Source organism: Oryctolagus cuniculus, chromosome 4, assembly GCF_051225735.1.
Source record: "Oryctolagus cuniculus isolate XC-2025 breed Fujian yellow rabbit chromosome 4, ASM5122573v1, whole genome shotgun sequence".
In the NCBI taxonomy this organism is placed as follows: domain Eukaryota; kingdom Metazoa; phylum Chordata; class Mammalia; order Lagomorpha; family Leporidae; genus Oryctolagus; species Oryctolagus cuniculus.
Window position 1 is genome coordinate 90,790,233 of NC_142870.1, and position 16,667 is coordinate 90,806,899.

Consider the following 16,667-nt stretch of genomic DNA (forward strand, 5'->3'; position numbering starts at 1 on the left):
CAAAGAGAGATCTTCCATATGCTGGTTCACACCCCAAATGGCTACATCAGCCAGGGCTGGACCAGGCTGAAGCCAGGAGCTAGGAGATTCACCTGGGTCTCCCATGTGGGTGCAGGGGCCTAAAGAGTTGGGCCATTTTCCACTGCTTTCCCAGGCCTGGTAGTAGGGAGCTGGATCAGAAGTGGAGCTGCTGGGTATTTGAATTTGTGCCCATGTGGGATGCTGGAACTGCAGGCAGCAGTTTAACCCATGGTGCCACAAAACTGGCCCACAAACTTATCTTTTGATGCTGTTTCCTACAAACTTTCTGAAGTGCCCTGAATATTTTTTGAATGCTCTTGTAAAACTTCTAAAGAGGCTAGTTCTGTAGAAACTAATGTTGGAAATTCTATTGTGAAAATTATAATTAGTATTTATGGAATGATCCCAAGGGGTGTGTATATAACCATGTTTATAGAAGTATGGTTAAATTTATATATGTATATCTAGACATACAGGTATGGAGAAACAGAAAAGGAGGAGGTGGTAAATGTCAACTCCTACTGTATTTAGAAAGAAGAATTATATACCTTTTCCCTTAAACTTTCTAATTTTTATCTAATGAGCATATAATACTAAAAATCTTACAGGATTTTTTCTTTTTAGATGAATTATTACTACAAGGAAGTCTATCTGAGCTCAATATTTACCTAAAATATTTGAATATAAGGTGAAAGATACATCTGTTAATTTCAGAGTTTGGGTTAACTATTTTTTTTTAAAAAAAAGCTGACCCTAGGAATAAATGGCAATAGAGATTAAAAAAAAAAAAAAAACAGGAAAATGGATACCTAGCAACAACAAATGAGATTCCCAGTACTTTCTGGTTGATAAATAGACAGAGCTGGCTTGGAATTCAAAGACCAGGGTCAAGTCCTAGCTCAATGCTCCATAGAACTGAGTAGGCTGACACATTTTTTGAGACTCAGTTTCTAGTTACTGAGAATGAAGGCAAAAATAATTGTACTTTAATTTGCTATGGTTGTTAGAGAGTAACATGAAGTAAAGGAAACATGCTTTGTACAAGTTGAAGCAATAAACAAATGTTTTTTTATTGTTATGACTAGCTTCAATCATAAGAAAAGGAAAAGGTTTTGCCTTGTAACTTGAGGCATTTCAGGAAGAGTAAGAAATATACATGGCATTAAGTCTTGTTTTGTTTTTGAATTTTTTTTTTTTTTTTTTGCCTGAAGGTCAGCATTTAAGGTAATACTGGAAGGCATGATTTAGGTGGTTAAGGTGGTTATCAATTAATTTCTTGGAAATAAAAGCATAATTAGAGCTGATTGCAAATATAGGTAGAGGGCAGCTAACAGTATCTTCATGACTTCAGGAAGATGAGCATCAGTTACGGGGTAGTCATAGCCAGGACCCAGTAATACCAGTCTGAAGAGTTGTTCCTAGTTTGCTTGGGTTTTACCTGAAAACATCACGGGGGACTTCATATGTCTCCTCACTCCACCCCACTGTCTATTTCACAAGAGTCCAATCACTATGGTAACATGCAAACCAGATACCTAAGGACATTGTGAACTATTAAGAGGCTGAATGAATGGAAGAGATGTTCTGGTAGCTGTTAGTAGTAGCTGTCAAGGTTAAACTCCTCAAGGGCATACTTGACAAATTCCTCTTTCTTCAACCTTTTTTCCCTTTCCTGGGAGAGTGCTGGTGGGATGAAGTAATAGCAAGAAGAAGTTGTGTGTGTGTTAGAAACAGACAGACAAGAGCGACAGACAAGCACTATACTTAGAGATGAAAGAGCAGAGGTGAGCAATTAGCAAAAGAGGAGGGAAGTTCATGTGGATTTTTCAAGTTTAGTCCAAACTCTTGGTTCCTTTTCCAACACCCACACAAGGCACTGGTCATAACTGCTCTTAAAACATTTTATTAGGAGGAAATGAGTGTATAAAAAGGCAGCTTTCCCGCAGGGGTACAAAACCCTAGCTCTTAATGTAGGTGGAAAAGTAAGAATGCTTAATGCTTTAACTGTGGCCATTGAGTGACATAGGGAGCAAAAGGCTGCTAGTGTCTTGGCCGGTAATGCACATGTTCAGGTGCCTTAAAGTATTTAGTCTCCTGTGGAGTTGGCCTCCTATTTCTAGAGGTCCTTTAATCAATTGGATTCCAATTCTAATAAAAATGTCTGTACTAGCTTCTACTGTTGGAGGGTCAGAATTTGGATTCCCTCCCCTCTGAGTAAGAGCCCCAGTTTAGGAAGGTTCCTTGGCTGCCATTTCATAAACAGACTTGTGCTGAGAATTTCTGATGTGCTGTGTCCCTAGGCCCAGACTCCTTGGCAGTGCTAAGGAGAAAACAGCAACTCCTTTGCTAAATCTACATTGATGAGTAAGCTTGTCTCATTAAGGGCAGAAGGCCACATACGCAGAAGGCATTGCTGTCGCTCTTCACTGGCACAAAATTGGAGGCAAGTATGAATCTGTTCTTATTTATGTCCTTATACTCCTTCTAGAACATCTATTTATTTCAGTACTTCCATTGTACCTATAGCCAGGAAATGGCTCCAAACTTAACAGCGATTTTACATTGTATCACATTATGCTAAAGGGTAGAAAAAGCAATGATAGTAATGCTATTAATCAGATTAAGCCATAATACTAGCAAATGGTTTAATGATATAAAAAATATCATACTTGTTCCTTCCTTCTTTTTGAAGACAGAGAAGAAATCAATGTCTCCCTTATAATCAATGATGACTATGGTCAAACGATCTACTCAACATTGCACCAGGAAAGCTAGGATTATAAGTATAGTCTATTTATGTCACTTACTTCCTAAAGGAAGTTTTTGTACTCTCAATTTTATTCTGTACAGTTATCCAAACCTACAATAATAATCAAAGCTCATCTCTCAAGATATATATTACCAAAGTAGAAAAGCAGTTCATTGACTTTCCTAATAATAACACAAATTAAAACTATTATTCAATTATTAAATTGTTTCAAAATAAATATAAAGTTCTTCAATAAAGGATAGATTACAGTTTAACATATAGTCTCATAGTGGCTAATGGTCTTGTAAACTGGGAAAACCTTTCTAAAGAAATCTAGCAAGGTAAGACAAATGTCCTCCAAATTATATTACACTTGACTTGATGATATACACAAAGGGGCCGGCGCCACAGCTCAATAGGCTAATTTTACACCTGTGGTGCCAGCACACCGGGTTCTAGTCCTGGTAGGGGTGCCGGATTCTGTCCCGGTTGCCCCTCTTCCAGGCCAGCTCTCTGCTGTGGCCAGGGAGTGCAGTGGAGGATGGCCCAAGTGCTTGGGCCCTGCACCCCATGGGAGACCAGGAGAAGCGCCTGGCTCCTGCCTTCGGATCAGCGCAATGTGCTGGCTGCAGCACGCCGGCCACAGCGGCCTTTGGAGGGTGAACCAATGGCAAAGGAAGACCTTTCTCTCTGTCTGTCTCTCTCACTGTCTACTCTGCCTGTCAAAAAAAATATACGTAAAGGAATATGCTAAGGAAGAAATGTTTTAGGATACAAAAATATTACTCAATTATGTATAGCATATAATTTATAATATTAGAAGTATAGAAAATATTCAATAGCTATTGAGTAGGAAATTATTTCAAAATGTGGTATTAAACAAATGTAAAACTAAACAGATATGCTAAAAGTTTAGATTATTAACAATGGAAAGCTACATTAATTTTTATTTTATTTTATTTATTTATTTTTTTGACAGAGTGCACAGTGAGAGAGAGAGACAGAGAGAAAGGTCTTCCTTTGCCCTTGGTTCACCCTCCAATGGCCGCCACGGCCGGTGCGCTGAGGCTGGCGCACCGCGCTGATCCGATGGCAGGAGCCAGGTGCTTCTCCTGGTCTCCCATGGGGTGCAGGGCCCAAGGACTTGGGCCATCCTCCCCTGCACTCCCTGGCCACAGCAGAGAGCTGGCCTGGAAGAGGGGCACCCGGGACAGAATCCGGCACCCCGACCGGGACTAGAACCCGGTGTGCTGGCGCCGCGAGGCGGAGGATTAGCTTAGTGAGCCACGGTGCCGGCCTACATTAATGTTTATACTAGGTTAATGAACACAAAATAGGAACAAAATATGTAGAATAATGCATGATAATTACAATGCCACACTGATTCAAATTTGTTTAGTCACAGCTACTTATACATAAGGGTTAAGGACTCAAGGGATCATATGAACCTATCAATAATTGCTGAACCAAAGCTGAATACGTTCCTGGCATATTATCCCTCAAAATTATGTAAATACTTAACTTAAATATGATTTTAGGTTGATTAGTAACTAATTATGGCAGAAATGGTGATAGATTTAATTATATTTGGCTGGTCTCCTTCCTGGACTCAGAATGTCAAACATCAGCTGTTCTTATACAGAAATACTTAATAATTCCACTTCAATATTCTGATTCTGTCAATGAAATACAAGAAGGGCATATAAAGTGGGAATGGTATTTGGTACAGCAGTTAAAATTGCCACTTGGGAGGCCTGTATCCTACTGCAGTGCCTGGCTTGAGTTTTGGTTACCCCATTTCTAATACAGCTTCCTGCAGATGTGCACTGTGGAAAGATATAGGTGATGGCTCAAGTATTTGGTTCCTTGCCACTCATGTGGAAGATCTGGATTGACTGAGTTCTAGGCTTATGGCTTTGGCTTGGCTCAGCCTCAAGGGGCATAAGGCTGTGAATGGAAGATCTCTTTCTGTCTTTCTGCCTTTCAAATAAAATGAAAATGGAAGGAGTAAAAGAAAAAAAGGCACACTGAGTGATGGCCAGGGGCTGGGTTTCCTCTGCTTTGACAGAATGTCTTTTATACATCAGTTCCCATCAGGGTCACAGGAGGCAATTTTGCTGTATCACAGAGAAAGTACTTCCTGTTCAAAGGCCTCGGTTTCAAGAGAGACACACACAGCTCTCAGGCTGTTCTTAACACAAACTCTACCTTCAAAACAAACTGTTTTCTTTTATCCTCCCAGTTTCCCCAACCTCTTTGTGCAGCTAGTGTGCAGCTTATTGGACTCCTAAAAGTTCAGAAGAAATTAAAGTGCTCATACATCCACCAAGGGCTTGAGGGCTGTGCTGAACTCTGGAATCAATATTGAACAAGGGTCTTTGAGCAAAGCTTAACTGAATCCTGATAAGAATTAAATTGCATTTTAGAGCCACCATGGGTAGATCTCATTAAATAAAAAAAAATCCTGATTAAAGGTTCTTATGAGGGAGACGAGTCAAAAAGGATGGGAAGAATTCACATTATTTGAATTCACCCAGATCTTTCTAGTATGTGATTGAGTATTGCTCAGATAGTTTTCCTTGCCACAAGCATAGTATAGTAACACACAACCAAAGCAGAAGGGGCTGATAGCCTAAAGAAGCACAGAGCTCCAGTGCCTGGAATGCAGATCAGAACTGAGCCCATGCACTGCAGAAACCCGCGTTTCTGCAATATAGGATTTCCTTCAGTCTTGGTACTCAGGAAAGCAAGCAAAACACTCAAAAATGGGCAAACGGTTGTCTGAGTGGTGCAAACATCTTCCTAAAGCCCGGCGAATTTCACAGTACACGTCCTATTTCTCACATTTCTGGATGTGAGAAAAAGGACATGAGTCCAGAAATCTCAATAAAATTAATCTTAGAATAATGTTTATTCCACTACTGTTACCCAAGCAGACCAAGCGTTTGCAAGGATTGCCTCATTTCATCTGCACAAGGGGAAAATACTGAATTCATTCCCATTACATATATGAGGAAACTGAGACTTAGAAAGAACAAGGCACTTTCCCAAGGAGACAAAGCATCAAGCAGTGGGACCACATTCAAATGCTTCTTCTCCCTCGAGTGTTACACTGCTTCCAAATATTGCCCACAAGTTTCTAGCTCAGAAAGGAGACAGATACCAGAAGAAAGCCACTGCAGGTGCCACAGAAGCGTCCTTAAAGTAGCAAACAGGACTCAACAATGTGCTCAAAAAAATGGAGGACAAACAGACACAAGAGTTATAAAAAACACAGCACTGTGTGGTTACTTAGTGTAAAGACAAACAACCTTGGGGATGTCTAAGCCATCACTGTCACAGAGCTCCCAGACACCAATCATTTCACAGTTGCAGTCCTAAGTCATTGGGGATGATAGTCCCTAGAATCTGTTTAAAAGGCAAGAAATAATGACTTTCACTTTCAACAAGGATCTTAAAGAATGATATTCAAAATATTCTAATAAATTCTAATTCTAGTAAAACTATATAATATCTACAAAGAATACATGACATGAACCCAGTCTTGGCTATGAAAATAATAACAAAACATAAGAAGTTCCTTTCCTCTTCTCCACGTTCATGTTGCCTCATTTCTACTGAGAGAAGTTAGGACCTGATGTTTAAACATGTCTAACATTGTATGTCTCTACAATGATGCTATTTGCATTCACGTTGCTTTTGGTAAGAAAATGAAATAAGTTGGAACCCAGGAGATACCAAACAATTTTAAAAGTCACAACATCTTTATCTTGAAGAACTTTCAGGTGTGTGCCACAGACCCAGGTATTACAAATGAGTTAGAGTTGCGTGGCTACGAGAAGGAACCAACCAGGCCAGAAACTTCTTCAGTCAACTTGAACCTTGGGAATCTGCAAAGCTATGTATGACTCCCAATGCCTTCCACCTAAGGCTGCTCTGATGGTGGAATGCTTCAGCACTGAAAGCCAATTGTGACTCCTGTGAGTCTGGGAAAAAAAAGTGCCACTTTTTCCATTAACAGGTTTTAAGCTGTGAGATCTTATAATTCAGAAAGATAGCAAGGGAATTTAGATTTTTTTAAAAGAGTGATCATTCATCAAACTGCTCTATCAAAAGATAGCTTAATAGGTTAAATAGCCCTGTGAAAAGCTAAGATAATATAATAAAATGGTGTATATTACACAGCCACATGATTAAGATATACTTGGGTTGCATAAAACACATTAGCTCCGTCAGTATAAAGGATTTGACTGTTTCTAAAACTGCAAATCTGCTCAAGCAAAGGGGGTAAGAAACATTCTGGGTAGATAAGTAGTGAATCGAAGGACTCAAGAAAATGGAAGAGCACTGAAAAGACCAGAGATCTTGCTAAATTTCCCTATAAAAGATGGGATTTCTGGGGGCCTGCGCTGTGGTGCAGTGGGTTAAAGCCCCGGCCTGAAGCACCGGCATCCCATATGGGCGCCGGTTCTAGTCCCAGCTGCTCCACTTCCAATCCAGCTCTCTGCTGTGGTCTGGGACAGCAGTGGAGTATGGCCCAAGTCCTTGGGCCCCTGCACCCACGTGGGAGACCTGGAAGAAGCTCCTGACTCCTGGCTTCGGATCAGTGCAGCTCCAGCCATTGCGGCCATCTGGGGAGTGAACCAGTGGATGGAAGACCCCCCCCCCCATCTCTCTGTAACTCTTGTCTTTCAAATAAATAAAAATAAATCTTTAAAAAAATGCTGGGATTTCAAATACGGGGTGAGATCTAGTAACAAAGGGTGTGACTGTGCTTCTTGGGAAAGCTGATGCTTCAGGGAGGAACATGCTAGCTTGCACAGGTGCTTGAAAGCCACAGGTTCAGGGTATTTGCAGCAGACATTACGGCAGTCCCGTCCCAACTCACCTTTCTGACTGCATATGAACAGGGAATATGAAGAGAAAACTATGATATGCCAACTTACACATACACATTTGGAAGTCCAGGGAGAAATAAAGGCACGGCGGCCACATTCTGTCTGGAGTGATTGGCATTTGGCCACAGCAGACATTTTTGCAAATCAGGACTTACGATGTAGCAGGGCTCGCAGTAAGCCTTCTTTTCCACAGCGTAGAAGGGCTGGCCGCGGAGCTTGCTGTTGCAGGTGATGCAGGTAAAGCAATCCACGTGGAAGACCTGATCCATGGCGGTGCATCCTGTACCTTCCCCAACTACATTTTCACCACAGCGAGCACAGCGACCTGCAAGAAAAATGGGGATCAAGTTGAGAAGAACCCCAAGGAGCACATCGTCCTTCTAAAGAACAAAATGTAGGGGGGAGAGAGCAGATTTCTCATGTGAGCAGCAGTGAGGGAGTCACTGCCACCACGTCACGGCCACTAGCAGCAGCCCCAGTCAGCCAGGCTGTGCCGCGGAAGGCTGGCCATGAATCAGCTGAGGGCATTATTTTCATAGCCTAACATCCCCTGGAAAGTGACATGGTAATGCAGGTTTCCGACGTCGAGACCAGTGTTCTGCCCCCAATCTCACATGCAAGTAAAAAGTGAGCATGACTCAGAATACCTGGCCTGGAAGCCATCAGCCATAAAACAGCATAGGGATGGCTTTCCCCTTGGAGATTCCATGCCTTCCTGTGGAATGTAAGAGAATTGGGTCCAAACTGGAACTCCAGTTCCTTTCCCAAAAGCCCAGGTTATCAAGCCTCTGCAGTCTGCTCTCAGTGGCAGGCAGATCACAAGTGGTCGCTTTTCTCTCTAGGCCATCTGAGCGCTACCGCATTCTTTTTCACCAACGCTCAGCAGTTCTAACTTGGTCTCCTGGGGTGTCCTGAGCCAAGTCCCAACTCTTGGAATTGACACCCTATAGGATACCACAGTTTAGCTAGCATCACTGATGGGCCTGTTCTTAGTTTGAACATCCTTAAATCCTGCAACGGTTCCAAACACTGCAGGGTATGGAGTCAGACCTTCACGGCCTGAGTTGCCTGTGTTCACTTAGTGTTCTGCAAAGCTCTGGCATTCTGTGTGTTTCTTTTTTTTTTTTAAGATTTATTTATTTATTTGAAAGGCACAGTTACAGTGTAAGAGAAAGAGAATACACACACACACACAGAGAGAGAGAGAGAGAGAGAGAGAGAGAGAGAGAGGTATCCTCCATCTACTGGGTCACTCCCCAAATGGTTGCAACGCTTGAGGCTGGGTCAGGCTGAAGCCAAGAACACAGAAAGCCAGCCAGTCTCTCACATGGGTGCAGGGGCCCAAGCACTTGTGTCATCTTCCACTGCATTCCCAGCTCATTATCAAGGAGCTGGAAAGGAAGTGGAACAACTCTAAATCCTGCTCATAGAGATGCTGGTGTTGCAGGCAGTGGCTTAGCCCATCGCACCACAACGCTGGCCCCTCCAGCATTCTTAAATGGGATTCAGGGGCATCTTTTCCACATATACACATCAAGTTTAGGCTCTGAACATTCACATTATTTTAAATCATAACAAAAATTATGTCAGTGAGAGGCACTGTACAGAGTATAACTCTATCTGGCTCCACTATGAGAATCATGAGGAGGGGTCAGGTCTGGATTCAGTTCCATTTTCTTATTCTTTGATTTTATTATGTTAAGAAGTTAGAACAAGTAATTGTTGGCTACTGGGAAAATCAGCAAGATTCTGCAGGTTTAAAAGGTGGGCATTTGGTAGTGGTTAAAATGCCATTTAGGGCACCTGCATCCCAATCAGAATGCCAGTGTTTGAGTCCTGGCTCCATTCCTGACTCCAGTTATTTGTTAACATGCACCCTGGGAGACAGCAGGTGATGGCTCGAACAGTTCTGCCCCTGGAGACCCACTTAGGAGACCTGGACTGAGTTCTCAGTTCTTGCTTTTGGCCTAGTTCAGCCCTAGCTGTTGGAAGCATGTGGGGAGTGAAACAGTGAATGGAAGGATTCCTTCTTTGAGTTCTATCCAATTTGACAAATAAATAAATAAAGAAAGAAAACATTTTTAAAAAGAATCTGAAAGATTTGACAGATAAGTTGTAGAAAACCTAGTGTTTCACATGTCAGACATTTTTAAAGAGGATTTATTGGAGGGTGCTTCAGAAAAGTCTTAGGAAAATGGAATTAAAAGATTAAGTATGATTTGGTGCAAAAAACTTTGAAACCCAAGCATACAAGGGGTTTTTCAAAAAGCTCATGGAAAAAACACATTATGAAAAAAACTATACATGAATTTCAAAATTATTTTGTTTGCACCAAAACAATCTCTAAATTCTCCTTTTCTACAAACTTTGTGAAGTACCCTCTTGTATATCAACTTATTTATTTATTTGACAGGTAGAGTTTATTTATTTGACAGAGAGAGAGAGAGAGAGAGAGAGAAAGAGAGAGAGGAAAGTCTTCCCTCCGTTGATTCACTCTCCAAATGGCTGCAACGGCTGGAGCTATGCCTATCTGAAGCCAAGAGCCAGGAGTCTCCTCAGTATAATCATACCTGGAATCCCTGAGTTTTAACCTAGTTGATTTATGAAGATTTTGCCATCTATGCCTGAAGACCTAGGTTTGAACTTCAATCACTGGTTTAGAGGGGAAAGTCAGAGCAGTGCCCTGAAGGGCAGGATGAGAAGATATGCTTTGAAAGTCTAAATCTAGTCAACAGACACCCAAGTGTCCACTCCTTGCCCCACACTACAGTCTGCTTCTGTGTTTCATACTGACGTGAAGTAGACAATGTCAGAGCCTTTAGCAGTCAAAGACTAAAATGCATCAACAATCACATGACAAAATGGGAGGAAGTGCTACAGAAATGTGCAAGGAAAAGCCACAAAACTTGAGAGGCTCAGAGAAGGTTTTGTGGAGAAACAGGTTTTTGTGCCCAAGTTTAAAGGATGGAATTTTGACAGGTGGGGATGGAATTGAGAAAAACATTCTAGTTTTTCTGAAGAGGAATGAGTGTCTGTGGCTAACTGGATCCAAAAACACCACAGTGGCTTGGGATGGTACAACAAGGTTTTGTCTCCTCTGCTATGAAAGCAGATGGACTGTATTCCTAAGACACAATCTTCTTCTTTATGTCTTGGAGAATATTCTTCCAGAGTGGGGCAGGCCAATATGCTGGACCCAGACATGACCAGCTCTAACGCCTCCCGTATTTTTCCTATTCTTGGGATAAATCGGGGACACCAGCCTCGAGGGCAGTCAGTCTGGCACCTTTAAAATCACAAGCATAGAAAAAGAGTGAAGAACAAAAAATAAAAATAGGCCTACACTTCAGCAGGACAAAAAAGGAGCCCGAATGTTCCCTTTTCACAAAAACCAAAGTTCACAACCATGCCTTTTATGGAGGTACTCAGACAAAGATACCCATGCCCGGTGGTATGGTTGCCTGTCTCATGCTACACATGGTTCAAAGCACACCACAGTCTTCAGGTCCGTGTCTGAGACAAGGAGCTCAGCACTTTTAAACAAGAAAAACCGTGGGAACATCGTTAAAGGCATTAGAAAACAAAGGTAACTGAGTTGATAAGGGGTGGTAAAAAGGTAGTTCTAACACCAGGCTGTGTGCAGAGCTGCTTGGCAGTGCCAAGCACAACGAATCAGCAGACCCCACGGCACAGGACAAGACAATCCATGGAAATCCTCTCAGTGAATTAAGACTGAACTACACTCAAAACAAGCTTGTTGATCTATAATTGCTTGTTGTTGATATTGCTTTACAGTGACTGGAGAGTCCTTCATGGGTAGTTCTTACTGCTTCTTCCCTTCTATCTCTCATCCACAGCCATCTTGGCAAAGTCACCGAAGTCCTTACTTTCTACCACATGTCTACCACCTGCACCAGCCTTCCCTGCCTTTCATGGGTCATTGTAATGGCTTCCTGCTTGTTCTCTAATTTACTTATTACAAACAGAAAGCTATATGGAACTGTTACTAAGTGAGCCTGGAAGGTTAGACATAAGTTAAACAAGTCAGTGTTCAGCATGGCATTAGTTCAAGGTGACATTCCAGGTAAATTCAATGGGCTGAGCAAGGGAGGTAGGATATGAATTTCATATTTCTTTTCTCTTTTGATAATATGGATTTATTTCTTTTATAATGTGAAAAGAAACTTTTATTTAAAAAGGTATTTCCTATTCACTTCAGGACATTGATACATAGGCAACATTTTTTAGGCTAGGCTGTCAAAAGTACAGGCAACAAAAGCAAAACTAGACAAATAAGATTATAGCAAAGTAGGAGGCTTCTTCAGAGCAAATGAAATAACCAACAGAGTGAACAGACAATGACAGAGTTGGAGAAAATATTGCAAGCTATTTACCCAACAAAGCATTAATATAGAAAATATATGAAGAACTAAAACACTCAACAACAAAAAGCCAACTAATCCAGTTAATAAATGGGCAAATGATCTTAATAGACATTTCTCAAAAGAAATACAAATGGCCAACACATATATGAAAAAGTGTTCAATACTACTAGCCATCAGGGGAAATACAATCTAAACCTCAATGACAAACCACCTCGTCCCAGTTAGAATGCCTATTATCAAAAAAGACAAAAGTCCAATCATAACGTAATGACAAACAGGGGCAAATGTTAAATACTGTGATTTGATCAGTACAATATATGCATGTATCAAATTGTCACACTGTACATCATAAACATGCACAATTATTAATAATTTTTAATGCATTAAAAGTCAAATAAATAAAAACAAATTTTCTATGTTCATTACACTATTAATATAACAGGCCACAGACTGGTCTCTTGCAAATACCGCTTGTTTCTGCAGCAGGACAAAAAGAGCCCATAGCCATTTTGAGAGTTGGTGCCATGGTGATCGGAATAACTTACTCTCATACTTGTATTGTTCAACAGCAAAAATAAAGGAGTAGTAAATGTATGCAGACATCAAGCCAGGTCACATTTGTCTTCATGTCTTCCTTTCTACTGACTCATAATAGAAATTGTCAGCACAGAAAAATTAATATTGTATCTTTAAATGTGATAATGAATTGCAGTTCTATTATGATAATTGTCTTATATATAAGCTTCCTCATTAAGGACCTTCTTCAACATATCTAAAAAGAGTCCTCTTCTAAAAATTGTACCATGAGATTAAACAAAGGTGATAAATTGATGGTAAAGTATTCCTAGAAATAAAGGCTGTTCCAATGTGTCCTGCAGATGGTCACTGGAGCCTAAAGCACACCCTCCATTAAGCTTATTCAGAAATTATCTTCCATTGAAGGTGCAAAAAGATAATAGAATGCATTTGCATCCTTTATGTGACAGGCCCATATGACATTCACTAAAGGTTCTAGGATGATGGCATTTTCTAATCATCAGAAGCTTTTAATTCACTAGGCCCCAGTAGCATTAATGCATGTAATAACAGATGGTCTGTTTCTTAAATGGCTCATGTTCCAGGACAGTGAATCTCAACCTTGCCTGTATAGAGCAATCATCTGGAGAACTTTAAAATTAAATACTGGCATTTGGGTCCCAGCTCCAGAGATTCTGATTTCATTGGTCTGATGTGAAATATCAGATAGGGTGATAGTTTAATTTGGAATTTGTTTTATTTCTATTTATGTATTTATTTGAGACAGATACGAATACATACAGACATAGAGACACACACATATACAGAGAGAGAGGGAGAGACACAGCACTCCTCTGTCCACTGATTCACTCTTCAAATGCCCACAATACTGGGACTGGGCCCTGCCAAAGCTGGGAGCTGGAAACTTAATCCAAGTCTCCCATATGGGTGACAGGAACCCAGTTTCTTGAGCCATCACTGCTGCTTCCCAGGGACTTTATTAGCAGGAAACTGGAGTTGGGAGCTGACTGAACCCAGGTACTCTGCTATAGAATGTGTATATCTTAACAGGCATCTTAACGACTAGGTTAAACGCCTGCCCAGGAGTGAAATTTTTAAAAGCTCTTCACATGATTCTAATATGCAGCCAAGACAAGCCACTGTTCCAGGGGGTATCTATTTCTGTATGGTTTGCCAGAATAAAGGTTGAGAGGTATGCCCCGAACAAGTTTCATCTGCCTCAAAGACAGTTTGGGGACCGACCGTTCAACCATGAATTGGGTGTAAAGAAGAAATTTCCTTAGCATTATAACATATAACATACACTGTGGTTTTTTTAAAACAATAAGAGTAATGCCTTTAATGCTTTGTTTATGTCTTAATTTGAAAAGTTTTCCATCCATAGAAAACATGCACGAATGGAATAGGTTAATTTTCTCATAAAATATTTTGCTGACATGGAGCTAGAGAAAGCATTTCAGTTATATTTACTAGAAGCACTCCCGTACAACAGGCTTCATCTGTGTTGTCAGTGAATTTGATGTCAGCACTGCCATATGGCTTTAGACAATATAAAACCTACGAAGAGTGTCGACTGATGATCATTTAACATGAGATATCATTTATTATTATATCATATATCAAACTAAGTTGCCACTATTGGACTGTTTTTAAATAATGTAGCAGTATCCAGTCTCCACTAGTTAGTGCCATTTAGTGATGCAAGTATTAGACTCCTAACCATTTCTTCAAAGCTAGCCCTTGGGGTCAGCGCAGTGGTGCAGCAGGCCTGCAGTGCTGGCATTCCATAAAGGCACTGGTTCAAGACCTGGCTGCTCCACTTTCTGATCCAGCTCCCTGCTAATGTGCCTGGGAAAGCCGGGAAAGATGGCACAGATGCTTGGGCTCCTACACCCACATGGGAAGAAGCTCTGAGCTCCTGGCTTTGGCCTTGCATAGCCTGGCCAATGCAGACATTTTGGGAGTGAACCAGCAGATGGAAGATTTTTCTCTCCCTGTATCTCTCTCTTTAACTCTGCCTTTCAAATAAATAAATAAATCTTTAAAGGCTTGACTGCAGGACACACCCAGCTTTGTTAAATCAACTTACATATAGGAAACTGTGTTATTTTACTTTGCTGTTATTAGACATCTGCTTATAGATGTGATGGGCCCACGGATGGGAGTGAGAAGGAAGCTGCAGATGGCTGTTCTCCTCTCTCCTTCTCTTTCCTCTACCAGGGCCGGGGAACATCAGGCCCTAGTGCCATACAAGACCTATGAAATCATTTGGTGTGGCCCTGCCGAAGCAACCACAGGTGGTACTCAAAATTCAATAAATCTATAGCAGGCTAAGTTTTAACTTCATAATTCTATATGGCTCATGAATTATATGAATTTTCAAATGGTCCTTAGCAGAAGACAGTTTCCCCACCTCTTCTCTCTCTCTCTCTCTCTCTCTCTCTCTCTCTCTCTAATACACACACATACACACACACACACACACCTGCTATAGCACTGGGATCAGTGGTAGACACAAGACACTTTCAGAGACAAATCCAGAAACATTTTTATCCCAAAAAAGAAATTAAGCTATAGGAAGCAAAAAAAAAAAATCCACAAAAAAACCCAAAATGCATACACACACGCACACCCACATACACATATACATGCACACACACACACACACACACACCAACCAAATGCCCAAATTTGTGAGGGGAGAAAAGTTCTAATGGGAGGATGAAGGTCTGCGCAGCAAACCAGGTGGGATGAAATGAAGGCTTAGCGACTTGCTGATAAAGTGCAGTTATTATGAAATCAAACCACAATATGATTCATTTGGATATATATTTGCTTAGGTTACACCTTTCGGTGAGAGGTACAATGGGAGGGGGAGTCCCACATTTCACTGATTGAAATATATGCATTGTGATGAACTGTACCAAAAAATAGAAATTATTGTGTGGTTTTTCTCTTTGCTAGGCACTGCCCTAAGCATACACTCTCATCTAGTCCTATCAACCCTTATCTCTTATTGTGTGGATAAGAAAGTGGAGGTTAAGTCAACCATGCCCAAGTCTCAACAGGAAGAATGCAGAGTGGCTGAGAGCGGAAAGCCCATTTTGTTAATCAGTGAGTGCTTTCCTACCAATACATTTTGTTATTCGATCATAGCTCCCAAGTTATGAGCACTGTTGAGAAGTAGAGCCCGTCCCCACTTCCAAGGAGGGAAGGAGAAGGTCAGAGCAGCTTCACCCCTCGGCCCCTGCGTCTCAGGAGATCTTGTCAACACTGTGACCTGCCCTGGAGGTGGATGAGACAGAAATGGGGGAGGGACGCTGCACAGCAGACCATGGGTGTTGACCTTGAACTCCAGCTGCCTAAGCAGGGAAGCATTTTGACAAAGAGGGATGCTGGAATCCTACCTCCAGAGAAGATGGAACCCTGAAATTATGATTTTCCAAGGATTGTGAGGTGATTCTAGTGCAGTGGGTTTGAGAACCACTGCTCTAATGGTAACCATGCTTATGCATTTCACAAAGACAGAAGGCTGAACTGGAGTATCAGAAAGCAATGGTGGCTAGCCCCAAAAGCCCCCAGGAGCCACCTCCTACAAAGCTGACACTTGACCATTGGATTGACAGAGGCAGTGAGTTAGGAACCTTATCCCCAGGTCCTGGCCTTCACTCAATGGGTGGCAATGAGTGCACCTGTGCATGACTATTGTTGTACAACAGTCATGATGCTTCCTGATAACTTCCAACCTCAGGAAGAGCAATAAAAACAAAACAACAAAAACACAAACAAAAATATCAACATTTGCACCACCACCAGCAAATAAGACAGAAAACAACACTGTTCTGCGGGTTTGGATATAAGACATGATTCCACATAAACAAAGGTGTATAGAACACTGCACAAAGGCAATCAGAACTGAGAGTCCTGCCTTCCTTATCTACTAGCTGTGGGCAACCTAATAAGTTCCCTAAATTTCCTGAGTCTCAGGTTCTGTCTCTCTACTTTCTGGCCAGGAGGTCTCAGTCATAGCCATTCTGTCAACCCCTAAACACAGGCACTGACTCTCTTTTGTGCCAA

The 16,667-nt window shown here is 41.4% G+C and overlaps 1 protein-coding gene across 36 annotated transcripts in view; it reads right to left on the reverse strand.

Annotated features, from left to right (window-relative positions):
* Positions 1-16,667, reverse strand: part of LPP (LIM domain containing preferred translocation partner in lipoma) — a 736,836-nt gene that overhangs the window by 130,419 nt on the left and 589,750 nt on the right. For all 36 annotated transcript variants that reach the window (XM_070072379.2, XM_089330868.1, XM_089330885.1 and 33 more), the window contains one exon: positions 7,824-7,993. In XM_070072379.2, coding sequence (XP_069928480.1) covers positions 7,824-7,993 — 170 coding nt within the window. The remainder of the gene's footprint in view (positions 1-7,823; positions 7,994-16,667) is intronic.